The sequence below is a fragment of the Spermophilus citellus genome (genome assembly GCF_964194105.1).
Source record: "Spermophilus citellus genome assembly, chromosome: 5".
Taxonomy (NCBI): domain Eukaryota; kingdom Metazoa; phylum Chordata; class Mammalia; order Rodentia; family Sciuridae; genus Spermophilus; species Spermophilus citellus.
This window is the reverse complement of record NC_138186.1, coordinates 159,313,219-159,339,026: the sequence shown is the minus strand read 5'-3', so window position 1 is coordinate 159,339,026 and position 25,808 is coordinate 159,313,219. Positions and strand designations below refer to the sequence as shown.

Genomic DNA, 25,808 nt, shown 5'->3' with positions numbered 1-25,808 from the left:
AAGTGTGCCTGCCTATGCCTTGAGAATTAGCAGCCAAGTGGCCTAGTTATAAATTCAAAAGCAGCAGCTCTTAAAAAGAATAGGATGCTCTGGACAGCACATTCCTTAGGAATGTTTTAGGGGTTAACTCTAGGCTTATTTCTATAAACCTATACAGATTGTAGGGAGTGGGAAACTGTTCACTCACCTTAAGAATAAGCATAGTTACCTTGACCCAAGGCCAGTTCTCTAACACCTAGGTTAAGTTTCAGCCTAATGACTTCAATCTAAAACTTCTGTTATTTTTTTGTACATTTTTCTTATAAAATCAGTTCACTCTTCACATAAGTACTCCATCAGCACAACTTTGAAGATTTCAAAGTCAAGGTCCAAATAATTAAGAGCTTAAACACACTTGAACTGTAGAGCCACTCCAAGGAATGTAGCATGCCAATCTGAAGACCATCTTTGATGTTTTAGTGACAGTGCACCAGAACACTTAGATCAGGATCAGAATTTGGTGCTGGAGGCAGACATTTAACCATTCAAGTCACTTAACTAGCAGATCAAAGAGTAAGAAAGTTCAAGGCAGGTAAATGCTGTATCTATTATTCACTTTGGGTCACTAAAGTTAAACAGCTGCTTATTCTGTCTTCAAGAAGCAATCAGTCATCAGTAGCTGCAGAAACAACTGAACACTAAATCAAACTCAAGATTTTTAAGAGGGACATTCTGTACATTAAATTGTCTTCAGATAGTAAGCTTGCCTTACACGTTTTAACTACACGCCAGCCAGTGTGCCAGGGTCTGGATGTACAAACCAAAACAAGTTAGACATCAAGATACTTAATAAATAGGTTAGCATGCTTTAAAACCGAGTAACCGGGAACTGCTGCCTCCATTTCCTTAAGAACTTTATCCTTAAGTCTTCAGAATCCTAGATATGTAAAATAAATCATAAAACTCCAGTCTTCAAAGGACTCAACTGTACTTTAAAATTAAAAAAATATAAATACCAGAAAAATGGCAAAAAAAATAAACTTGATGACCATCAGGTATTCCAATTCCCCTGACATGTTACCGTGTTTCCAGTATCTCCCTATATAAGACTTACCGACCTCAAAATCTGAGGCAACTATGAAATCCATTCTACCAGCACCTCAAAAGACCAAAACTTAACAGGAAAGTCAATACTTCTTAAACAACATGCTCTGCAGGCTTTGATTTTCTTGGACCCAAAGTTGAAAAACTGAAATCCAATTTCTGAAATAACCATCACATTCAATCCTAACAGAAAGCTTACACCATATTCAACTCGTCTGAGGAAGCACCTCTACCCTCCATCACAACACTTCAGTATGACTTTTCAATTACCACTAATGACAAGAAAGATACTAGTAATTTACAACAGTTCTTCGATTCTACTTGTCTTAAAAGATGAAAATCTAAGGTAATACAGGATGTCAAGAACAAAGGTACAGGCCGAGAGATGTCAAGCAGAAGCTGGAGAGAAGTATCCGAGCAGCTCTCATCTGTACCCCGAGCGTCTCGAGGATATGTCCTACCAAAACACTTTAGGTAAACAGGGGGCTTGTGACTCAAGCCTCCAGCCCCAATAGGTGCAGAGAAGTTTCCTCGCCTCGGCTGCACATGGCTCGCAGAAGTTTGGCTGGAGCAGAGAGCCGAGCCTGGGTGGGAGCGGCAGTGTAGTTAGTGCTGCAGGCGGCGGCCGCGGCGGCAGAGCAGCAGGAGGCGGAGGCGGAGGCGGGCGGGGGGAGGGGAGCGGCTGGGGGGGCGGAGGGGGCTCTTGCCGCCACTGCTCTCTCGCCGCCTCTCCCCCCCGGCGGGAGCCGCTCTCAGCCTCTTTGCACTAGTCGCTCCGCTCTCTCGGTCATGTGACCTTAACGTAACCGGACAGGAAAAGCCCCGCCGCCGCCGCCGCCGCCGCGCCGGAGACACCGACCGCGGCGGCAGCAGCAGCAGCAGCAGGAGAAGGAGAGGCGGCGGCGGGGAGGAAGGCACGGCCAAAGCTGCCCAGCGCTTCCTCCTCCACACCCCCCGCCGCAGCAGCACCGGCGACAGGTAAGCGCGCACCGCCTCCGCCTCCCGGGGCCGGTGCCCACGTGCCGCCCCCGGCCCGGGCTCCGGGAAGGCGGAGGGGGGGCGGGGGCCACCGGAGCTCGCAAACGGTTCCGGCAGCGGCGGTGGCAACAAAGACGACGAATGACCCCCGTCCCGAGGCTCCGGGTGAAGGCAGGCGGAGGGCCCGGACCATACGGGACCCGGTTCTGGGAAGCGAGGGCAGGGGAGGCCCGTGGGGGCGGTGGCGGCTGCGCCTGGCGCCGGGGCTCTGGCCGCATGACAAAACCATCCCCCGGAGCCAGGCGGTGGCGAGTCGGCGGCGGCTCCATCCGGGGCTTTGCGGGAGGGGGAGGGGACGGAAGCCGAGAGGGCGGGCGGCGGATCGGAGGGAGGGAGGGAGGGAGGAAGGGGAGGGGGGCGATTCGCGTTCCGTTCTCCGTCGCCGGTCCCTCCCTTCCCGCCGCCACCGCGAAGTACGTCCCGAGCGGCGGCGGCTGGTGAGCGTCCCGCGCTGGAGCCCCAAGAGGCGGGCCCGTCAGGTGCGTAATCCTCTCGACGCCCCGCAGCCGCCTCCTGCTGCTGCCGCCGCTGCTGCTTCGGCGGCAAGGCCGCGAGCTGCGGAAGTGGGTTTGGGGGAGGGGAGCAGAGAGGGAGGGGGAGGGGAGGGATCCGGTCCGACCGGAGCAGGCCCGGCCTCTCTGGCGCTTCTCCCAGCTGCAGCGGCTCCTACAGCTGCTGCCGCTACTGCTGCGGCTCCGCCTCCCCGCTCGCGGGCGGGGGCGCGCACGCGCGCTTCCGGCCTCTTCGGGTCTCGCGCTGTCTGCGGCTCTCGCGCGCGCTCATCTCCTCTCCCTAGCTGGGCCGCCCCCGCCCCCGGCGCCGGGGCTGTTGCGCCGGCCGGGGCGTTGCGCACGGCGTAGGCGTCGGCATTGTGTTAAACTCCGCGGGACTTGGGGAGAGCGAGCGCGCGCGCGCACGCGGGCTGAGGGAAGGGCGAGCGTGCGGCGCGGCCGAAGTGCGTCGCCCCTCCCTTCCCCTTCCCTGCGCCCCCGGGGACTGGGGGCGGGGCCGGTGAGACCGGAGGGGCCCGGGGACCCCGCGCGGCGCGCCCCGGCTCCGCCCCCGGCCAGCCCCCGCCTCAGGGGCTCGGGGTGGGGTGGAGCCCGCAGCCGTTGGGCGGCTCTGGGCTGCCCAGCGCGTTGGTCTCCGTGGTCGCCGCCCGGGTCGCCTGCGGAGGCTGGAGCGGGTATTGAGCGCGCCGAGCCTGCGGCCTTGAGCTTCCTCTAAAGGGGCGATCTGCGCCGCCATAAGGCCGCGCTGCCGGATCGGAGCTGCGGTTGCCGCCTCGCCTCGGCACAGCCCGCCGGGCTCCGGGAAGGGGAGGTTGCGGCGCGAGGCCGGTCTGGGGCCCGAGTCGTCTTCCGGGTGCAGCGAGACCCCCTAACCATTCATTTTTAAACAAGACCGCAATGAGAACCGTTAAGTGAGAAGCTGCGTAGGAAGCAAGGTTTTGGTCGGCCTCAGCTGATGGTGAATTAAAGAGGCAGTAAAGGGAAAAGCGAGGAAGGGTAGTCGAATGGGCAGTGTGAGAGTGGTTACTCCTGCACCATTTACTGCACGAACTTCCACCCGCCGCTGGAACTCCTAATTGTGCCCCGGGGAAATAACCCGAGCTCTTTACTTCCCCCACCCATTTGCATTGTTCATTTGTTCTATCATCATCATACAATGGGTCTGCGTAGTGTGTGAGTGAGCCTGGATGCTCTTCGTTTTCACAAGTTATTGTAGTACAATAAGGCAAAAAGAAGGTCGGGATTTCAGGCTCACAGAACTCCAGGACGGTCTGGTTTTGCTTTAACAGAGGACTGTCCATATAGACCGTATAGACCCTGACGGCCCAATGGTGTACAGAGCATTAGCATTTGAGTCTGCAACCTGAAATTATATTATAAAACGAGAGCATAAGCTGAAAATAACAGATTGGGCGGGGGGGGGGGGCATTCCTAATAACTTTGGTATGTAACCAGATGTTTGTAAACTGTTAAAAGGCAATTTTTAAGAAGAAAGTAATTTTATCACTAATATTGCTTTCTTTTAAACTGATCATTTCTCATTTAATAAACGTGAAATTTGTTTATTTTTTAGCCAAAAAATTGGCCTGTAATTGAAACCTTTATAATATCTAAAAATACAAGAAGTGATACACCCGTGGTATTAAATGCCACCAAAAGTCAACAGTGGAGGAGCTTACTTACCGGAATATAAACCACACATAAAGTGTTATACTACAGTTCATATTCGTATTTGCCAGTTTTAAAGCTTTTCAAAAAAGACGTAAATAGGTTGGTGCAAACTTTTTCCAGCAGCAAACACTAGACAAGTTTTAAGTCACAGAATAAAAACTTCCAGTGACAACTTCTTTAAAAAAAAAAAAAGACTAATATAAGCTTTGCACTAACTTCCAAATTTTGCAGTATTGTAAGATCAGATAATATAAAAATTTACTTACCACCACACCCCGGAAGGAGATGCCTCTTGTAATCCTGTGATTTCAAGTTATCTACTGCTTGTCCTTGAATACCAGGGTGTGCTTTCCCCGGTTTGAGAATTACTGGTCCCAGTGAAGAAAATACCTAAGACCTAAGTGTGGCATCTGCTTGGGACCAACTTCTTTAGGGTAGGGGATCCACCTGCTGTCTCTCAGTGTCTCTTGATGCTTCATCCAAAGAACCACTCCTCTTTCCATCCCTTTCCCTGTTGAAACTTTGAAAAGCTGGTCAAGTAGTGTGCATCAGGCACAAGAAAGGATGATTGGAAGAACTGCTGATATCCTATAGATTTTTATAATAAACTTCAAAATGCATCTGGCAAAAAGGCAAGGCAGTTTTCCTATTTCCTTGAGTTTTGGGGGTCTCCAAACACAATCCTGAAAATATAAAAGGGAATTGAATTTTTTTTCTGATGGGAAAATTATTGTGAACATTCTAAACATTAGATTGAGAACATTTTTAAGAGCTTTATTATGCTCAATAAGTTTATAATTTTCATTGGCTCATCCCAGCAGCTCTAGAGACTGAGGCAGGAGGAATGTGAGTTCAAAGCCAGCCTCAGCAACTTAGCAAGACCCTGTCTCTAAATAAAATAATTTTAAAAGGCTGGGGATATGGCTCAGTGGTTAAGCACTCCTGGGTTCAATCCCTCGTACCAATTTAAAAAAAAAAAAAGTGGAATCAGAGCCCTGCATGGTGATAACACGCTGTCATCCCAGCTACTGGGGAGGCTGAGATGGGCCAGTCTGGGCAACTTGGTAAGACCCCATCGCAGAACAAAACAAAAAATTCAGGGTGTAACTCCATGGTAGAGAACTTACCTAGCATGCAATAGACCCTGGGTTCAGCCTAGATACCACACAAAACAATGATTGACAATCCAAGATATGTAGGACCATTCTTGCATGGTAGCGACCAAGTTAGAGGTTGATGTTTATACCCAAACATACAATCCCCAGTTCACATGCATGAGGTATGTACCATGAGACTTTTGTTCTTATATAAGAAAGCTCACCATGTAAAGATAGGAATTTGTAAAGCACTTACAGATATGTGGACAAATATTTTTGGAACTACTTTTCACTTTGCAAGAGGTTTCAGTGTACTATTCCTTAAAATTGTGTGCATTGTCTAAATTCAGCACAGAAGGAAGATGAATAATCATCTGAAAACAATTTCAAAGTGAGTATGCATTCTCCTGGACCAGGTTGGTCATTTAGATTCTCCAAGTCCCCAAAATGATTTTGTAAAGTGGTTATCCAAAAGTGTGGTATTACAGATCCTTGTGAATCCCCAGAGTCCTGTCAAGAGTCCTTGAGATCAAACTGTTTTCATAATAATACCAAGATATTATTGTCCTTTCAATGTGTTGACATTGGGAAAATATGCATAATTCAGTGAGCCAGTATTTTCCAAATAACCAGTGAATTATGTTAAATATCATACGTGGGAAAAATTCCATTCAAAGTGCATATACCAATGAATTTTAGCAAAACAAAGAAGGAAAAGTTCATTCATTTCTACAGTTCTAGATTGCACAACTAGCCTTTAAAAAGCTAACACTTATCCCAAGTGTTGGTATAATATCAAAGAAAAATATTCAGAATTACCTGATATTTTGGCTATTAAAATAAAGAGAATTGAAAAAAATATTTAAAAAGCCACTTCACTATTTTATATTGTTTCTGAAAATACAATTATTTTCATTAAAACATTATTCATTAACGTGTAGTGGGGTTTTTTAAATCAAATCCTTGTAAATTTCTAAGTTTTATATTTTCTAAAGGTAAATCTCACTAGTTGTAAACTACATAAATTTACAAAATTTTGTTTGTTTGTTTTGGTACTGGGCATGAATCCAGTACCTTAAGCATGCTAGGCAAATGTTCCACCACTAAACTATGTCACCAGCCTTTTTTAAAATTTTATTTTGAGATAGGACCTCATTGAGTTGCCCAGGCTAGCTTTGAACTTTACAGTCTTTCTGCCTCAGCTGTAATTACAGATGTGCTTCACCACACCTGACTTAAAACAAAAGTTTTCTAAATGTCTTTAATAATTTTAAAGAGCATAAAGGGGTCCTAACACCAAAAAGTTAAGAAACTCTTTTAAAATAGGGGTTGTGGCTCAGATATAGAGTGGTCACCTAGCATGAGTGAGGCACTGGGTTCGGTCCACAGCACCACATAAAAATAAAATAAAGATATTGCATCCACCTATAACTAAAAAATAAACATTTTTTTAAAATACAGAAATATACTATTCAAGTCAGACCTCAGTTAAACACATTTGCTACTAGACCTGTAAGTGATTATGTTTTCTTCAGACTAATTTTATTAATCATCATATGGCACATAAAAAAGGAAGCCTCTACTTTGGTTAGTAGAAGCAGATTAGGGTTCTTAATTTTGCTAGGGGTGATCATATGTAGGTTTCTTTGAAGTTAATTGTAGCATAATTTCTTTAGAATTATCACTTTAATATCGACTTTTTATTAGCCATAATTCTCTGACCTACTTCTAACTTGACACCTAAAATATCCCTGATATGCCCCCCTTCTCACTGCAATTTACATGTGGAAATTGAAAACTAATTTAAATGTAAACATAAGCAAAATATTGAAAAAAAAAACAAATCTTTTTACCAATGTAGTGCTTTCCAATGTGAAAATAAGTGCTATTCTAATTACTATGGAAGGAGGTTAACAAAAGAAATGTTAGGGAAAACGTACCAGTTCATCATCACTACTAAGATGCCTTTCTTATCTTTGAGTTGCAGTTTTAAAATATGTTGAAATTCAAATGACCACCTCATACAGGTTCCTTCATGGATTCTCCAACATTAATTTTTAATACTACTAATTGGAAAGGCAGTTTTTATCCTAATAAGTGGTCTAAACTACTTGAAAGAATCCATCTTACTTGTGAGTAATTCTGCTTTTGTTGCTGATGTGCCTCGTTCATTGCAGCATTCATTTATGCTTCACTTAAATAAAATCAAGGACTTCAGAGAACCCTTTTAGTGCCCTTGAAATGGGTAGTCTAAGTGGTGTTTAGCGTCTTCCAAGAGCTATTATCTTTAGAAGGTGATTCATCAATCCCCAAAAGCCGTTTTAGTCTTCACTTCTCATATTGAAAGTGAAGGAAGAACTTAGATTGTCAGAATGTAATGTGATTATATGTGTCCCGTTCAGCTGCATCTCCAAAGTAACTTGTTTAAGCACCAGCCCAACTGAAAGCACTTGAAGCTGGGCGGTCAGTGTCCTGTTGTCAAAGATGGAAACAGTGGCGATCCAAAAACAACAACAAAAACGCAAAGCATTAAATAGTTTAAAAGATGATCTATACTTGGCTTTGGAAAGTTTTGTTGGGGGGGGGGTGTTTGTTTGTTTACTAATTTTTTAAAACATTTTACATATATACACATAAAGCATTCTATAAAAAAACAAAAGCCAACTTTAAAAAACTGCCTCTCCTCTTTTTAAAGTTCCATTTATAGTGTTAAGTTTTATATAGATCTTCAATGTCCTGTCATTGCTAGCCCTTTGTCACCAGGATCATTTAGAACTTTGAAAAGACTGGCCTGGTGGCTCATTCCTGTAACTAACCCCAGCTACTCTGGAGGCTAAGGTAGGAGAATCGAAAGTTAGAGGACAGCCTCAGCAATTAAAAAAGAGAAGAGTGGGGAGTTAGGTATATAGCTTAGTGGTAAATGACTTAAAAAGTTTGCTCAGTGTGTATGAGGCCCTGGGTTTGATCCTCGGTACCACATGTGTATGCACTTGTGTGCACGCACACATACACACACACAAAGAGAACTTGGAGTAGTGCTATATGGAACCAGGCAGGTAGTGCCCAGAGAATGAAGCATATACCCAGAAGACAGGCTTCAGCTTATTTGTTAGCCATTTGAAGAGCAGTAATTTAAGGACATGGCTCGTGAGTCAGATAGCCTGGCTTCTCTGAAGACCACCAGACATCACAGAACTTCTGAGCCCCGGATCAGCATCACCTGTCAACAGGCACTCTATCACCTCCACATCTGGAGGGAGGGGGCGAAGAGGGAGAGGCTTGTCAGTGTCTCCAACCCAGCATGCTCTTCCCCACCCACCTGGGATTTTGTCCTTGTTCCACCTGGTGGACAGCACCACCTACCCAGCTATAGAAGGAAGAAGTCTAGGAGTCACCTTGGGGCCTGCTGTTCTTCCCCACCCTGCTGCACCTGACCCACAGGCCAGTGTTCTTGATTTTTTATCTTCTCAATATCTCTGGAATCCTGCCTAGTCCCTTCCTTGTGATCCCCATCATCTAGTTCCTCATCTCTCTTCTAGACCACAAGAAAGGCTCCTCTGCCTGCCCTTTGTCCCTCCTCCCCAGTTTGGGCAGTTCTGCACCTGCAGCCAGGTAGTCTTTGCAGTGAAACTATTCTATTGTGTCATAGGCTTAACATCCTTTTGGAGGCTTCCCATTGTTTTTAAGATAAGGACCAAAGTCCTTACCTGGGCCTCAGTGGTGCCTCATTCTTCCCAGGCTTTTTGCCCTGCAGGATCATGATAAACTCCAAAGTAGACTCAGAACCTAATTACTAGCAGCAAGAAACACTAAGTGAGATTTTAAATTGAAAAATTCTTCCAAAATATAATACACACTAAGTTGATGAGAGTTTTTTAATTCAGCCCAGGGTTTAAAAAAAAAAAAAAAGCCAAGCTTTCATCCCATATCGGTCAGGGACCAGGTGTGACTGGAGAACTCAGCAATCTTCTCAGTCGTTAGCAGTTTGTCTAGCAAAGACTGAACACAAAGCTAGGCACAAGTGAATGATAAGGTCTGTGTGTTAGCTTTCCAGAGCATTGGGCTGCCGACCTAACCAGCACGTTCACAGATGCTCCAAGGCAAGAAGAGCATTCTAGGGCTGGGTCAAGCATGGGTACACGCATACATGTGTGAACATGTACGTGTATGTCTATGATGAGTGTGATGAAAGTAGCATGTTCAGAAGTCCAAGCATAAGTTCTAAGCTACTGTTCACACAGCCCATCTCCCAACCTGGGCTGAATTAGAGATGAGGTGGCTGAGTGCTCTCCTTGGAGAGCAGTGAGTGTTATACACTGTTAGGAGCCCAATAATGGCCTGGCCATTCTGGGCCCTCTGGGAAGAGAAATTATCATTCCTCCACTTAGCTCATCCAGAAATTGTGAGTGAAACATCATTTTGTCTCCATGATCAGCACACTCCAATCAAAGAGGATCTTTATCGTCGTTGTTTTGAAGTGCTGAAGATCATACCCAGGGCGACGCACCTCTAGGCCAGTGCTCTACCACTGAGCTACATCCCCAGCAGAAACTTGATTTTTAGTAAGGGCTTAGATTTCAGAACAAGTTCCACACTTGATAATCACTTTGTAAAGATCACCAAACTAACAGTCTTGCATCAATAAATAATTGGACACTTTAATGTCATAAAGAGTTTATGTTGTAATTTTTTTGCAAATTGAAAAACCTTTTCATATACTGAATGTAATGCCAGCTGTCCTTCCCCTGGAAGGATATGCAGATAATATGTCCTTCCTGCTTCTTCATGTGCAAAAGTCCCTGTCCCTGTAGGGTTTATAAATAGCTTGGTTCTGATTGCAGAATAAAGAGAGAGCATCACTCTGGACCCCCAGTTTAGAGGTTGATTGGTTGGTTGGTTGGTTGGTTGGTTGGTTGGATGGTAAGTGTGAAATCAAGGAGCTGGATCAGCACTGGAGTACATTGTGCAGACTGAGCAACAGTGAGATGGCACAGTCAAAGCTATACTCAGGGGTCAGGGCTTCTTCCTGGGGAGTCACAGGAAAATATGGAGCAAGACAGGGCCATCAGATTTGCCCTTGGGAAAGCTCACTCTGGCTGTTACAAGGTGGATGGGTTAAGGAGGCCAGAAACGGGAGGTGGATTGGGAGGTAAAACTAAGATGAGGAGTGGGAGAAAGTTTCAGTTGAGGCAAGGTCTAAAAGAAAGGGAGGCCTGAAGGCTGTGCTGAGATTCTGGTTTGGTCAAGAGGGTGGGGGACATGCATTGAGGTGGGGAATACAGAACAGGCTTGTGCCCGGGTTTTCATGGTCTCTTATAGAAGTGTGAGGAGGTATAGGGAATTTGCTTTTACATCTACTGAGTGTAGGGTTCCTGTGGGACACTGAGCAGAGGTGGATACTCTTACCAAGAGCATTGGGAGGCGGCTGTGGACCAGGCATGGAGAGCACAGCAACAGTACTCCTTGGCACACACTGATTATCCCAGCCACTCTGTAGAATGAGGCAAGAGGATCAAAAGTTCAAGGCCAAACTCAGCAATTTAGCAAGGCCCTAAGCAGTGTCTCAAAATAAGATTTAAAAGGTCTGGGGATATAGCTTAAGTGGTTAAACACTCCTGTGTTCAATCTCCAATACCAAAAAAAGGGTGGGGGACCTCCTAGGTAGGGAGCAAGGTGACAGCCTGAGTTGAGGCCAAATGAGAGTGGTGACCCCAGCACCATAAAGGAGGACTTATCAATGCAGAAAAAAGGGTATGAAGTACTACAGAGAGGCTGAGGCCAGCAGCAGAGGTCTTTCCTGACCCTGGTGAGCCTGTCAGCCCAGCAGGTGGCAGGGGCTGCACCTGTCCTGAGCAGTGGTGGAGGTCAGATGAGCATATGCGGTTTCCCTGGGGGAGGGGTGGCTGCCTCCTGGGCCTCCAGCATTTTTGTGCAAGTTAAGCCTCATGGAAACAGTAGGGGGTGGCCAGAAAGAGGTAAGGGGAGGTAAAGATTTAGAAGAGGGTGGTTCTGTCCCTGGGGTGAGGGGTGGGATGGAGCTGCCTATGGAGCAGTCCTATTACCCCTTCTTTTCAGGTAATTCACATATGGAAAAGTCTAGAGGTTTTGTGTTTGATCTCAAGATTTTTTTTTTTTTTTAAAGAGAGTGAGAGAGGGGAGAGAGAGAGAGAATGAGAATTTTTAATATTTATTTTTTAGTTCTCGGCAGACACAACATCTTTGTTGGTATGTGGTGCTGAGGATCGAATGGGGGGGGGGGCCCGCACGCGTGCGAGGCGAGCGCGCTACCGCTTGAGCCACATCCCCAGCCCTGATCTCAAGATTTTTTTAAAATTTGACCTGTGCATTTTTCCCCATGTAGATTTTGAGCATGCAACTCATCCTCTGGTTTTCCTCCTTTGCTTTTTTAATTTCTCTGAGAGCCATGCACGTGTTCTTCCCTCTATATTTGAACACTTATGTTCACCATTTCTTGATCTAAGAGATGTTCTTAAATTGAGATCCTAAAATAGCGAGTAGCCTCCCTTATAAAAAAGAACATTCAGCATTTTTATTGTGACTTCATTCTTGTGGGTTGACGAGTACACTTATATTAGTTTGTGGAAAGAGAGGGAGCCATACATTTAGCTATGTCAAAGAAGAGAGTGCTGTATGTATCCACTCATGTAAAAACTAAGAACCTTGGAACAGGAGGTGAGGTTCAGTAGTAGATCTTGTGCTTAGTATGCTCAAGCTTTGATTGTATATCCAGCGCGCACTCGCGCGCGCACACACACACACACACACACACACACATCTAAACAAAATTAAAAGAAAATTAGATGCTGGCAATTTAGCTCAATGATAGAGCACTTGACTAGCATGAGTGAGGCCCTGAGTTCAGTCCTAGCACTGCAAAAAAAGAAAGGAGGAAGAGAAGGAAGAAAGAAAAATATTAGTAGCATGTGACACAGAGCTCATTTTCCTTATGTTATAGTGAGTTTTATAACATTAATATTAAAAGAATACAAGAGCTGGGCAAGGTGGCACACACTGGCAATCTCTGATGCCAGCCTCAGCAACTTAGCAAGGCCCTAAGTGATTTAGTGAGACCCTGTCTCAAAATGAAAAATAAAAAGGGCTGAGGATGTACCTCCATGGTAGAGTGCTGGGCTAGCAAATGTGAGGCCCTGGGTTTGATCCCCAGTTCTACAAAAGGAAAAGAAAAAGAAAGAATAAAATGGGCGAAGCTCATGTAGAGATGCTAGAGGAAATAAGAGTGGCCAATTAATATAAAATAATCTTTAAATTCATAGAAAGTAAAAAAAAAAAAAGAAAGAAAAAAAAAAGTGATGTTCAGCAAAGATTCTTTTAAAAGTGGTAAAGCAGTAATTAAATGCCCAGTATTAGCCAGAGGATGGAGAAATGGGTGAATGGCAGCTCTCACATTTTGTTTGTCCATAGTATTTGGGTCTTTGTCTTTTTTTTTAATTATTATTTATTTGGTACTGGAGATTGAAAACCAGAGGCTCTTTATCACTGAAGAGCTGTATCACTGAGCTGCATCCTTAGCCCTTTTTATTTTTATTTTGACACAGGGTCTTGCTAACTTACCATCCTCTTGCCTCAGCCTCTGGAATTGCTGGGATCACAGGCATGTGCCCCTGCACCTGCTGTATTTGAGACTTCTTAGCAAGTGTTTATTTTTAAAAGTAACAATAAAAATATGATATTTCCTGTTATCAAGTAAACCTTAATTTGAATTCCATTCTTGAACTTACTGAGGCAAGCTACCTACCCTCTTTCAGCCAGCCTCCTTGTTCATAAAGTGAGTAGCAATACCGTAACTATCTCCAGTAAGTAAGTGTGAAACTAAATGAACAGCATATGGACATGAGGGGCTAATAGTAAGCCAGCCAGCCCTTCATGAGCAACAGCCTCTCCTGTCCTGGAGGGATAACTGATGATGTGCTTGATATTTCTGTCAAAGGTGTGGGACTGAAAGCTGCCTAGACCCACGGGTAAGCCAGGGCATAGTCAGCATGTGGCAGGGCCGCACTTCACAACTGGGTCTCAAGGATGTGATACCGTTTGGAGGAAAGGTAGGTGAATACACTAGGAAGGGGTTGCTCTGACACTAGGCAGAACGGCTTTGAAGACAAGCTTCGAAGTCCTCCTGGGGCGGTCAGGTTTCTGTGTAATCACAGTTACTCTGCAACCTGGCAGTGTCTGTGGCTTTCATCCTGACCCCATTTCTTTTCTGTCTCTCCTTCCTAATTCTGATCCTTTCACCTTCATTGTACAGACAGATCCTGTGCACCCGTTAGCCCATCTCCCTAGTGGAAACAGCATGCAGAACTATAGCACTATCTAGTGCCACAACCAGGATAATGGCATTGATGTCATCTAGCTGCAGAGCTTGTCATCACCAGAATCCCTCAGGTTGCCCTTCGGTGGCCACACCCGCCTGCTCCCCCTTGCCCCCCCACTGCAAGTCTGTTCATTTGTATACCAAAAGAATCACATGGTGTGTGACCTTTAGGGATTAACCTTTTTCTCTGAGCATAATTCAGCCAAGCTGTATATATCAATACCATTTCTTCACATGGCTGAGTAGCTTTCCACATAGGGACACACCAATTATTTCTCATTTACTTCTGGTTTTGACTCTTGGGAATGAAGTTGATATGGACATTAATGTACAGGTTTTTGTGTGAATGTGGTTTTCATTTCTCTGAAGTAAATCCAGAAGTACAATTTCTAGGTCACATGATAATTGTGTGTTTAGTTTTTAAAGAAATTGCTATTTTCCAGAAGTAAAGGAAACTGCACCATTTTGCATTCCTGTCAGCAACGTATGAGTGGTGCAGTTTCTCTACATCCTCATCAGCATTTGGTACTACTGTGACTGTGTTTTATTTTAACCATCCTGATAGGTGTATAAGGATATTGTGTTTTGAATTTACATTTCCCTAGGGAATGGCATTGAGCAATTTCATGTATTTATTTGCCATCTATATATCCTCTTTGGTGAAATATCTCTTCAGGTCTGTTGCACATCTTCTGTTTCAGTTGTTTTTTACTGTTGAGTTGAGAGAATGTGTGTGTGTGTTTTGGTTGGTTGGTTGAACATGCTAGGCCAGCACTCCACCCCTGAGCTACATCCCCAGCCCTGGAGAGATCTTTTTGCATTGCAGATGTTATCCCTTTGTTGAGGAGTATTTTGCAAAAGTTTTTTAAGATATTTTTCTCCTAGTCTTTAGTTTGTTTTTTCATCCTCTTAACAGAATCTTTTACAGAGCAAAAGTTTTAATTTTGATGAAGTTCAATATATTATTTTCTCCTTATGAATGTTCTACTGCCTTGTCAAGTGTAGAAACTCTTTGCCTAACCCTAGATTCTGAAGGATTTCTCCAAACATAGTATAGTCTTGTGTTTTTCATTGAAGGCTGTGGTAACTTAGGGTTCATTTGTATGTAAGGTGTGAGGCTTAGCCAAGTGCTGTCTGCCTACCTGCCTTCCTTGCTTGTGGAAGTCAATTGATCCAGCACCATTTTTTGAGAAGGTTCTGCTTCTGTATCTGTGTCAACAATCAATTGTATATTGTAAAATTTTGTCTAATTTAAGATAAAGTAATTGAATTTCTTTCAAAATTTAATTGTGCATATTTACTTGGGTCTACTTCTGGGTTCTCTGTTCTGTTACATTGATGCCCATCTGTCTCTCTGCCAGTTCCAACATTTCTAACTTCATGCCAGTATAATGCATCCTGAAAATAGGTAGACTGATTTTTCCCCACTTTATTGTTCTTTTTTTAAAATTGTTTGAGCTACTCCAGTTCCTTTGCCTTTACATACGCATTTTAGAATAATTTATCTATCAAAAAAGTCTTGAGGTTTTGATAGGAATTGCGTAAAACCTTTATATCAGCTTGGGGTAAACTCATCTTTATTATGTCAAGTCTTTCTATCCATAAGCATATTGTGTCTGTCCATTTATTTAACACTTCTTGATTTATTCCCCAGCACATTGTTGATTACAACTCTGTGTTTTGTTTTTTGAGTCATTTTAAATGGCATTACATTCTTAATTTCAGTGTCCACACGTTCATTACTAGATTGGTATATTTATCTTGTAGGCTTATGACCTTGTCAAACTTATTTATTGATTCTAGGAGTTTTCGTAGATTCCTTGAGATTCTCTCCATTGCAATCATGTTATCTGCAAACGGAGACACTTTTATTTCTTCCTTTGCCTTCAGAATGTCCTTCTATTTCATTTTTTGCATAGTTGTACTGGTGAGTACCTCCAGAGAAAAGGGACATCTTTGCCTTGTTCCAAAATATAAGAAAGTATTCACTTTTTTCTCAGCAAGAATTTTAATGTTAATCTGTGTGTTGTGGGCTTTTATAAATGCTGTTTGTGGAAAGGGAGTGATCTAGGGATTTGGGGAGCTGGGCAAAATCTGATAGTTTCTCTACTAGTTTGCTGGGGTGCTGTTTGAATAATAGAAATCATAGAATTTTTATTGGAACAATCAGATTTAAATTTTGTTCCCCCCCACCTTCAGATGGAAGGCCTGGGGCAAATACCCTACCCATATCAAAGCCCATTTCCTCCTCCACAAAAGGGAGGTAGAGGCCAGACCTGCTTCCTCCCTGGATTGGTGTTAAGAGTGAAAAGGACAGGAGAATGTATGAGGGATCTTATCACCTGCATGAGCATGAAGAGGAGCTAGAAAACCCCCAGAGTTAGTAAGGTTTCCATCCTGCCTTACTAGAACTCCACCCAACACTTTAATTAATCAATCTTTGTGGAAAATCGAACAAATTCTGACAGATCATTAGAACATGTATTTGGGGTCTGCAAGAGACTCTCTGTTCCAGGAATATTTGCTGTGCCAAGGACTCGATGCTTGGAGGTAGACAACCTGGTTCTCTTACCGGCTTCTCCACATACCATCTGTGTAAACTTGGGCAAGTCACAAAACCTCCTAAGTTACGGCATTTGTTGTCATCTATAAGCCGGGAATCATGGCAGACCTAATTCCTAGGACTGTTATGAAGACAAATGAGTTAATTTATGGACCATGTTTAGCAATGCCTGACATGTTCGATACCTTCAATGACATGTTAGTGATGATCAGTATTGATGACTATAAAGGACACATTCTGATTTGTGAATCACCTTTCTTAAAAACAAAATTGTTTACTTTGCAGATATTTAAAAAAATGGATTTGACCAACCATGGACTTATTCTACTGCAACAGTTAAACGCTCAGCGAGAGTTTGGTTTCCTGTGTGACTGCACGGTTGCCATCGGCGATGTGTACTTCAAGGCACACAAATCAGTTCTTGCTTCATTCTCCAATTACTTTAAGATGTTGTTTGTCCATCAGACCAGGTAACTAAAGTGGTTGATAATAATCTAATGACTATGGACTTCCTAACTCCATGTTCCTCTGTCCTCTGAGCATGCTCTTTGCCTTCATCCAGTCCATGGGTCTCTCTGCCTCTCCCTAGGCTCCTAGGTGCCGGGTTCCCTTGTGACCCTATCCCCTGCCTTTCTTGGTTCCTCATGCTTCCAGCAGCATTTGAGAATCACCCACCCCTCTGCCCCATGCAGCCCCTCCCCCTCTAGATAGCCTCAGTGGGTGTCACCTTCAGGGTCTGGATGGCAGGTCCAGGTCCATTTCAAAGCCGTCCACAAGCCCTTCTGTCAGTAAGCTTTCCCCAGAGCTCATTGTCTGAGCCCTCCCTCCTGCAGCCCCAGTGCCTGAGCGTCTGCCAGGCTTACAATAAGTCCTTCCTCTTGGTCCCATTCTGATGAGAAGCTGGAGGACATGAATTCCCCTAATTTCCCTCTTTTCTCTCTTTGCTCAGGTTTTCCTCTTCCTCTCTCTCCTAAGTGTCTTAGAGAAAGATCCTCTTGGTGTTTGAGGCGAATGGTCCTCCAACCTCTCTTGTGCCTCTCAGGTCTCCTTCTGTACTTCATACTTACTCTTGGTCCCTTCCCCATGCCCCGCTGGTCTGTGGGAGATCAGGACCCTCGCCTTGCTGTCCGCTTGAGTTCAGCTCTGTTCTCCTCTAGTTGACTGTGAACGTTCTCAGCAGAGTCCCCTGTGTCCTCTTGTGCACCTTCCTCATCTCACGCTCTTCCTGTCATTTGCACCGTGGTTTCCTCCCATCATTCCGCTGACGTCGTGTCTCAAAGGTCACCCTTTCTCCCAGTGTCCATCCTACTGTCCTCAGCAGCACTTCTGCTGTCTTCTCGCAGCTGAAGCAGGATTCACCTGATTCGTGTGATTGAATGCCCCTGTTCTTTACCTCGGGGCCCAGGCCTCCCTCAGCTTTGGGCTCCCTTGCCCTCCTAGTGCACTCTCCTGTGAAGCCGGTGCTTATCCTAGGTCTTGCCTTTGCTGCTGGGAACTTGCAGGTTATAGCTCTGGCCACTGTGTTTCTGTTTGCAGAACCCATTCCCAACCCCAGTCCCCCATCCTGGCAACCCACTGGTGACTCAGCTTTGACTGTCCCCTTTATCTCATTGGCATATCCAAAATGAATTCAGTCTCTACCCTCAAGGCCCCTGACCTGCCTGTTGCATCTCCAGGTAACCCAAGCTTAACATCTCTTTCAAATCACATCTTATCAACCCCCAGATTGTGTTTCCTTCAAAATACCTTTCACTCTTGTCCTTCCTTTCTGGCTTCCATTTTCTGTCCATTCGTTTTCATATCCTGTCAGGTTGCTGTCCCACACACTGTTTGGTTGCAGAGTGCCTTTGATGGGAAGCTACTAAACTGGGTGAGGTCTTTGATGATCGACCACAAGGACACCCGTTGCATAAAAAACAACGTTCAGGCTCCTTACTCTGCCCGTGGGTCTGGAGCCTGATCCTCTGGCCTCGTCCCTCGGGGACACTCCACCATCTTACCTGATGCAGCTGCCCTGGCTTACTCACCATTCCCTGAGTCCAGCGCTCACAGCCCTCTGCCGTGGCACCTCCCTTGTCAAGCAGACAAAATAATCAAAAGTGCCCTCCTTCCTCCCTCATGGGTATGACCCCAACACTATTCGTGCTACTTCCAGGGGCTGTACGTTTTTCCCAAATGGTTGTTGTTTGTGTTTTTATTTCCACTCCTCATTTGTAAGTTTCTTGAAGGCAGAGGTGGGGTTTTACACAGCTTTGTGGACACCACGGAGGATAATTGAGATGTGTGCAAGCAATAGAACAGCCACTCAATAAACATCTGGAGGAGCAAAAGGGCCAGTAACAAAATAACAGGATTGCAGGCTTAGTGGCGACAGCAGGTTGGGCACATGGCTAAGTGGTAGAGCACTGGCATAGCGCTGGAAGGCTCTGGGTTGGATCCCAGCAGTGCGAAAAAGAAAGAAAGAAAGAAAGAAAGAAAGTCTCTATTGTGTTAGAGACTTCACGACCAATGAGGTCTTGGCACTTAGTAGCTTCAATACAGCGAATTAAATGATCTCAAAAAGGATATTTTAATTTTGAGGAGTAAATACAATGTAATGGGCTTTCGTTAAATGCAGGAAACTTAAGTATAGGGTAGTGAACAAGTGTCTTTCTAGTAAGGGAGTGTGATCTTGGTGTCACAGGAGGTCCTAAGTTTAAGCAGTAGTGTGAATTACACCAGAGGTGACAAGAGCAGTTTGGGCAGCTACTGCTGGCCAGCCTTGTGCAGCTCCAGGTGCAGAGTGCAAGGTCACTGAGGCAAACGCTGGCCGGAGGCCCAGAGCATGCCACATAGCACTGTGACCACTCCTGGCACTCAGACTCAGAGGACAATGGGAATCTTCAGGTTTTACTTAGGGTATTTTATGCCCTGTAGTTACCACTAGATGTCTCTGTCTCTGTCTCTGTTTTATGTCTAGAGACTGAGCCCTCAAAAACGAGCTGTTGCAGGGTAGGTCTTGCCAAGTGCAACCACTGATGATGTTCAGCACTGTTTAAAATTCCTCACCTTAAAATTCTAGTGAAAGAAAAAATGAACATGGAAATTACCACAAACTGAACATGGAAATTATCTGACTAAACAAAAAATAAAACATTATTCACAATTTTTCCTGCATAAAGTGTTAATGCCAAGCAAAAGTCCACAAATCATACATTAGGCGAGGTTATATTGTAGAGGACTAGAAGTGACCAGAGCTGGTCCACAGTGAGCTGAGAGGTCAGGCTGCCCAGGAGTAAGAGCAGTCAAGGATGGTGGTGGCTGGAATGTGGACATCTGAAACTTTGAAAAATGCCCATTTTCTAACTGTGTGTGTGTGTATGTGTATACACATGAGCTTCTGCTTTAAAATTTTTTTTAAACAAAGAAACTAAATTGGTGGCTGAAGACCTCCCTGGGCCCTGGGGTTCTGGCTGTGACCCCAAAGATAGGCTGCTTTCCTCTGCCTGGCCCTTGGCCAGCACTGCCTGCCCTGGTAGTCCTTATTCTCCAGCCTGACTGAAGTATGGGCAGTGGGCTCCCTAGCTCCTTCCTGGCTTTGCCACTAGGGACTGTACACAGTTGCTTAAAATTTAAGAGGTTTACTGTGGAGTAACCATTCTCAAGGAATAGACAGGACAGCCTATCCAACCAGAAGTAAGAGAAATTATAACACACTAAGCATTTTTTGGAAAAGGACTCTACGTAATACCCTTCATGGATGCTTTAAAGGTGGGGGGGAGGCCCCCTTTAAATTTCCACTCCCTCTATTTCCTCTTTCTCCCATGAGGACTGGTCTGGGAACAATATGCATCTCTGAAGGCATAAGTTTCCCTGGACCTCTGGAAGGGTTCCTCCAGTGCCTTCCTCCCCTGGGAGATGATTGTTTGCATTACTAAAGTCATCTTCGTCACATAAAATTCCTGAAGCTTTTTTGATTATTAAATTTCACTAGAGTATCCAAATATGTGCTAAAAGAAAACACCACCATATTTACATTCCTGTTTCAAGGAATATAAGTAACTTAAAGGAATAAAAAAGATTCCAAGTGAAAATATAAATGATCTGTGTGTCTTTTTTAAAAGAAAAGAAAAACAGTCACATTTACTCCTCCATTTGGACTGTCAAAAGGATGCTAGTTGTTTTTCTTTGGTTTGGTTTTGAAGTTTATTATTTATTTATTCTGTAGTAATGAACCCAAGGGTGCTCTGCCACTGAGCTGCACCCCAAGCCCTTTATATTTTTTGAGACAGTGTCTCAACTATTAAGTTGAACTTGCCTTGAACTTGCAATCCCCCTACCTCAACCTCCTGAGCAGCTGGGGCTGTAGGTGTGCGCCACCAAGCCCAAAAAGGGATACTAGTTTGAATGCTTGATTTTCCTCTTTGGCTTCCATCCTCTGCAGTCAAGCACAAATAACCATGTGGTTATTTGTATGCAGTCTTCTTAGTATACACAATTGACGGCTATGCAGTAATTATTCAAAACTGTCCTGTCACAAGTCATTGTTCAAATCACTTTGTTCTATTTATAAATTTTAGCATATTAAAAAATATTCGCTAATAACAAAATTAACATTATTACCAAAACATTCAAAAGAGAATTAAAATACCAAGAAGTCTTATAATCAAATTGTTATGAATTCTAAAAACATATTGAGGATGTAATCCCTGAAAATGCATTGTTTATAGAATGTATTCACTTGGTGGGTGATAATGTGCCTCATGATATGTAGTTATATAAATCATTGATTTCTGATGATGTGTTAGAATTTCTGTCATTACTGGTGGTCTGATGAGAGTCCTTGGGGACCTCTTCCTTATTGTTGCTTAATCAGGATGATGTTTCTGAAGCAATGCAGTAGAGTCTGAAATTCAGAAAATCACCTGTGCCACCAGCTGCTTTAGGTGCCTCAGATAGGTCACTTAGCTTTTGGTACCTCAGGTTCCGTATCTATCAAATGAGAATCATCAGCCCCTCCCCCCCCCCATCTGCTATCTGCTACACAGAATTGTTTTGCTGCTCTGAAGTTTCTTAGTGAGATGGCTTTGGGACTAAATAGTCTAGATTCAAATCCCAGTTCTACCACTTACAAACTCTGTGATACTGAGCAGAGGGTCAGTCCCTTGGCCACACCCTCACCTGGAAAATGAGCGTGACTGGGAGTTAATGAGGGATTGCCCCTGCAGCCTGCTGGTGCTGATGCTAATGATTGCATCTGAAAGGGACCATGTTGTGCCACAGCCACTCTTTAATGCCACCTGGCAGCACCAGGAAGGTGACTGGCCTCTCTGCTGTCCCCTTCAGCCCTCATGCAGGAGAGAGCCGTGGAGCTCCAACATTATGAGCTGTCCGTGCTAGTATAGCTCCCCGGGTCAGCTCAGATCTGAAGACACTTTCTAATCAGATTGTTGACTTACTGTAAAGATCTGCCGCTGAGCTGTGGGGTGGGTCAATACAGAACTCTAGACTTCTAGCTAAAAGCTCTGCTAGGCCAAGAGGTAACAACAGGCAGAAATGAGAAACGTTATTTCATTGTTTTCATGTGTCTGTTTTTTTCTTCTTTGGGCTTTATGTTATCATTTGAGACATCAACTGACATTTACTCACACATTTTACTTGTTTCTTCCAGCGAGTGCGTCCGTTTGAAACCAACTGACATACAGCCTGACATCTTCAGCTATCTCTTACATTTGATGTACACTGGAAAGATGGCGCCTCAGTTGATCGATCCTGTTCGGTTAGAGCAGGGGATCAAGTTTCTGCACGCCTACCCACTGATCCAGGAAGCCAGCCTTGCCAGCCAAGGCACTTTTTCTCATCCTGACCAAGTCTTCCCACTGGCCTCTTCATTGTATGGCATTCAGATCGCAGATCACCAGTTAAGGCAAGCCACCAAGATTGCCTCGGCACCTGAAAAACTTGGTCGAGAACCAAGGCCACAGACCTCCAGGATGAGCCAGGAACAGGTGCCAGAGGCTTCACAGCTGTCGCAGCTGACTTCCAATCTGGCCCAGGTGAACCGGACAAACATGACTCCCTCGGACCCCCTGCAGACCTCGCTGTCTCCGGAACTGGTCTCCACTCCTGTTCCTCCCCCTCCTCCTGGGGAGGAAACCAATCTGGAGGCCTCTTCCTCTGATGAGCAGCCTGCGTCCCTCACCATTGCCCACGTCAAGCCAAGCATCATGAAGAGGAACGGAAGCTTCCCCAAGTACTATGCCTGCCACCTGTGTGGACGGCGCTTCACCCTCCGGAGCAGCCTGCGAGAGCACCTCCAGATTCACACGGGAGTACCCTTCACGTCCAGCCAGCAGGGGGAAAGCCGCGTCCCCTTGTCTCTCTGCAGCAATGCCGCTGACCTCGGGAAAGACGCCATGGAAGTGCCTGAAGCGGGGATGATCAGTGACAGCGAGCTGCAGCACATCTCAGACTCCCCCATCATCGATGGGCAGCAGCAGTCGGACACCCCGCCCCCCTCAGACATCGCTGACATTGACAACTTGGAGCAGGCTGACCAGGAGCGGGAGGTGAAGAGGCGGAAATACGAGTGCACGATTTGTGGACGCAAATTCATCCAGAAGAGCCACTGGAGGGAGCACATGTACATACACACCGGGAAGCCTTTCAAGTGTAGCACTTGTGACAAGAGCTTTTGCAGAGCCAACCAGGCTGCGCGGCACGTGTGCCTCAACCAGAGCATCGACACCTACACCATGGTGGACAAACAGACTCTGGAACTCTGCACATTTGAGGAAGGTAGTCAGATGGACAACATGCTGGTGCAAACCAACAAACCCTACAAGTGCAACTTGTGTGACAAAACGTTCTCGACTCCCAATGAGGTGGTCAAACACTCTTGCCAAAACCAGAACTCAGACGTGTTTGCCCTAGATGAGGGGCGGTCCATTCTCCTGGGCAGTGGGGACTCAGAAGTAGCAGAACCTGACCACCCAGTGTTAGCTTCCATCAAAAAGGAACAGGAAACCGTGTTACTAGACTGAATGTTGCTTGTCTTTTTAAAAACTGTCATTTTTACAAAAACTATCTTCTTTCCCTTCCCCCAGCTCAGAACTGTGCTTCTGCACAGTTCAGACTATGACACACACAGGTCCCTGTTCCCTTCTCCTCTTCTTCATCTCCCCATCCCAGCCCCACCTCTGGAAAGGCTTTGTGCATTATAAACCTGGAATATATTTACTTTAATTCAGGGGATATTGGAAAGATAATGGTCGGTAGTACTTGTAAACTTAAAATACATTTTGAGAAGTTTTAGATTATTTAAAAGCATACATGGAACTAATTAAGGGTCTATAACAAAACAAAACAACGAGAATATAATCTGGTAAGATAAAATTATGACTTTCCCTGGGTAATGAGTCTTCCTTCTCAGAAAAACAATGTCAGAAAATGCAGCATGCTTTTTAGAGATAAAGCGGGGCTCTGTACTATGCAAATCCTAGAAGGTGTGGGGAAACTTCAAACCCAAGAAAACGTTTTTAGTATTTATCCTCCAGGTGTCTTGTTTCAGAATGCACCCTTTGAGATTATGTCCAGTTAAGAGAAATCACTAGTTAGGAAATCTACTTTAACAAAACACAAAAAAAGTAATAATGTGATGGCAATCTTAATTTTTGGATAAAACATGACAAGCTGTGACTTTGTGTGTTTGTAAGAGAAAATGTGGACACTTGCTATAAACAGGTGAATTAATGCACATGCCTTAGCTAATTGCTGGCTTCTTTCCAAGTTGAACAACAAAATGCTGTATTTTAGTTTCTGACACATTTGTTTTAAAAGTCAGATTTGAAAGTACTATATAGATTGTCTTTCTGAATAGAAAATGACATGCCATTTTTTAGCAGTTGCCAGTGGGAAATTTGTTTCAGTACCAACCAGCTGCTTTTAAATCAATGTGTGCACTGCAGGGAAAAGAATATTGGAATATGCATCTTAAAGAGGAGGTGTGGGCAGGAAATGTAACTTTATTGAAAGTCAGTGCTAATACTTCACTGGGAACATTTGTTGAAGTATCTAAAATGGCAAAAAGAAATCAGGACAAAATCTGATTTGCCGTTTGGAAAAAAAAACTTAATTTTGATGTGTATTCTTTGATTTTTTTTTTTCTTAACACCTAAAATTTTCTCCACCGACCTGAAAGCAGTACAAGTTGTCCGTTAATCTTCCCATAGGCCAATAAGAAAATGAATGGTCTCACAGGACAAAATAGGAGCCAGAAGTAAAAACTGAAGGGGAAAGGGAAGGGGGAGAATAGTCAATAGCTATACTGTATGTACATGTTAAAAACTGAATATCCCATCATCCTATTGTATGTATAGTTGAGTTCTCAGATTTGTAAGTTTTTATACATCCTTTCATTGAATAAACATTTATTAAATGGGCATGTGATCTTAAGTCTTTTGTATCTGTTTCCCCAGAGAGATACAGAAAGGAGGCATGCACAGAAGCATTGAGCTGAGAGTCATTTTCCTGCTGTCTGCAGGACTTTGGGTGTTTCCCCTAACCTGAGTGGCATCTTCCAGATGTAAAATGAAGAAGTTGATAACTGCATTGGGTCTTGAAATTGTGAGAATCAAACAAGTGAACTCTGCAGATGCTAGAAACAGTCAAAGGCCAACTAGGAACAGGCTTAGAGTCCATTTCCCTGACTTTCTTTAGAAAGAAAAAAAAAGGAGACCAATAGATGCTTGCCTAACAACAGGAATTCAAAGTACAATATAAACCGAAATTAATAAATAATGGTTTCTACCGGTTTAATCGTCATATATTTTTGTTTGTTTGTTTGTGTGTTTGTTCTAATTAATTATACATGGTAGTAGAATATGTTTTGACACATCATACATAAATGGGTATAACTTCTCATTTGTCTGGTTGTACATGATATTGTGTTACACAGGTCACGTAATCATGTATGCACATAGGGTGATAATGTCCAATTCGTCTACTATCGTTCCTATCCTCTGGTTGAACCTTAAAAACAATTTACTTCTCCCAACTCAAATGACAGCCTTGTACCAAGTTAATGTCTGAATATCTGTGAAAAGGTAAATTAGGGGGAGCCTCTGCAGCCCTCCACCCACCCGCCACCCTCCAGAGGCCTCAAAGGGATACAGGGTACAGCCAAAAGGCAGAAAGCCATGGGAATCACAAGGAACAAAGACAGATGTGTGCAGGATCCCAGCCAACCCCGGTTCAGCTCCTACAAGCTTGTACAGGGGAAAGGACAGGCAGGCCATGCAGAGGCTTGTAGTACCTGAGGCCACCTCCACCACGGCAGTCTGGGAAACTCCCTCCGATGAAAAGAGCTGGGTGTTGTAAATAACTGAAAACCACCCCACCAAAATGTTCATTTGCCTATTCATCTGTCTTGTCTTAAATGCTCCTTCGCTGAGCACTGGGGCCCATCCCTGTAATCCAGCTACACAGGAGGCCAAGGCAGGAGGATCACAAGTTCA

The 25,808-nt window shown here is 44.4% G+C and overlaps 1 protein-coding gene across 2 annotated transcripts; it reads left to right on the top strand.

Annotated features, from left to right (window-relative positions):
* Positions 1–1,933: 1,933 nt before the first annotated feature.
* Positions 1,934–24,734, top strand: ZBTB2 (zinc finger and BTB domain containing 2). 2 transcript variants are annotated; one of them, XM_081295136.1, is made up of 3 exons: positions 1,934–2,061; positions 16,600–16,784; positions 21,965–24,734. In XM_081295136.1, exons 2-3 carry the CDS (start codon positions 16,612–16,614, stop codon positions 23,334–23,336), a joined length of 1,545 nt encoding a protein of 514 aa, XP_081151262.1. In that variant the 5' UTR covers positions 1,934–2,061; positions 16,600–16,611; the 3' UTR covers positions 23,337–24,734. The 2 variants fall into 2 exon arrangements, with proteins under 2 accessions (XP_081151262.1, XP_081151261.1); XM_081295135.1 differs by lacking the exon at positions 1,934–2,061 and adding an exon at positions 2,471–2,600.
* The last annotated feature ends 1,074 nt before the right edge of the window (positions 24,735–25,808 follow it).

Coding starts and splice junctions, on each gene's coding strand:
- ZBTB2 (XM_081295136.1), top strand. CDS start 16,612: ATGGATTTGACCAACCATGGACTTATTCTACTGCAACAGTTAAACGCT. Junction 16,785..21,964: donor TTGTTTGTCCATCAGACCAG/GTAACTAAAGTG, acceptor TGTTTCTTCCAG/CGAGTGCGTCCGTTTGAAAC.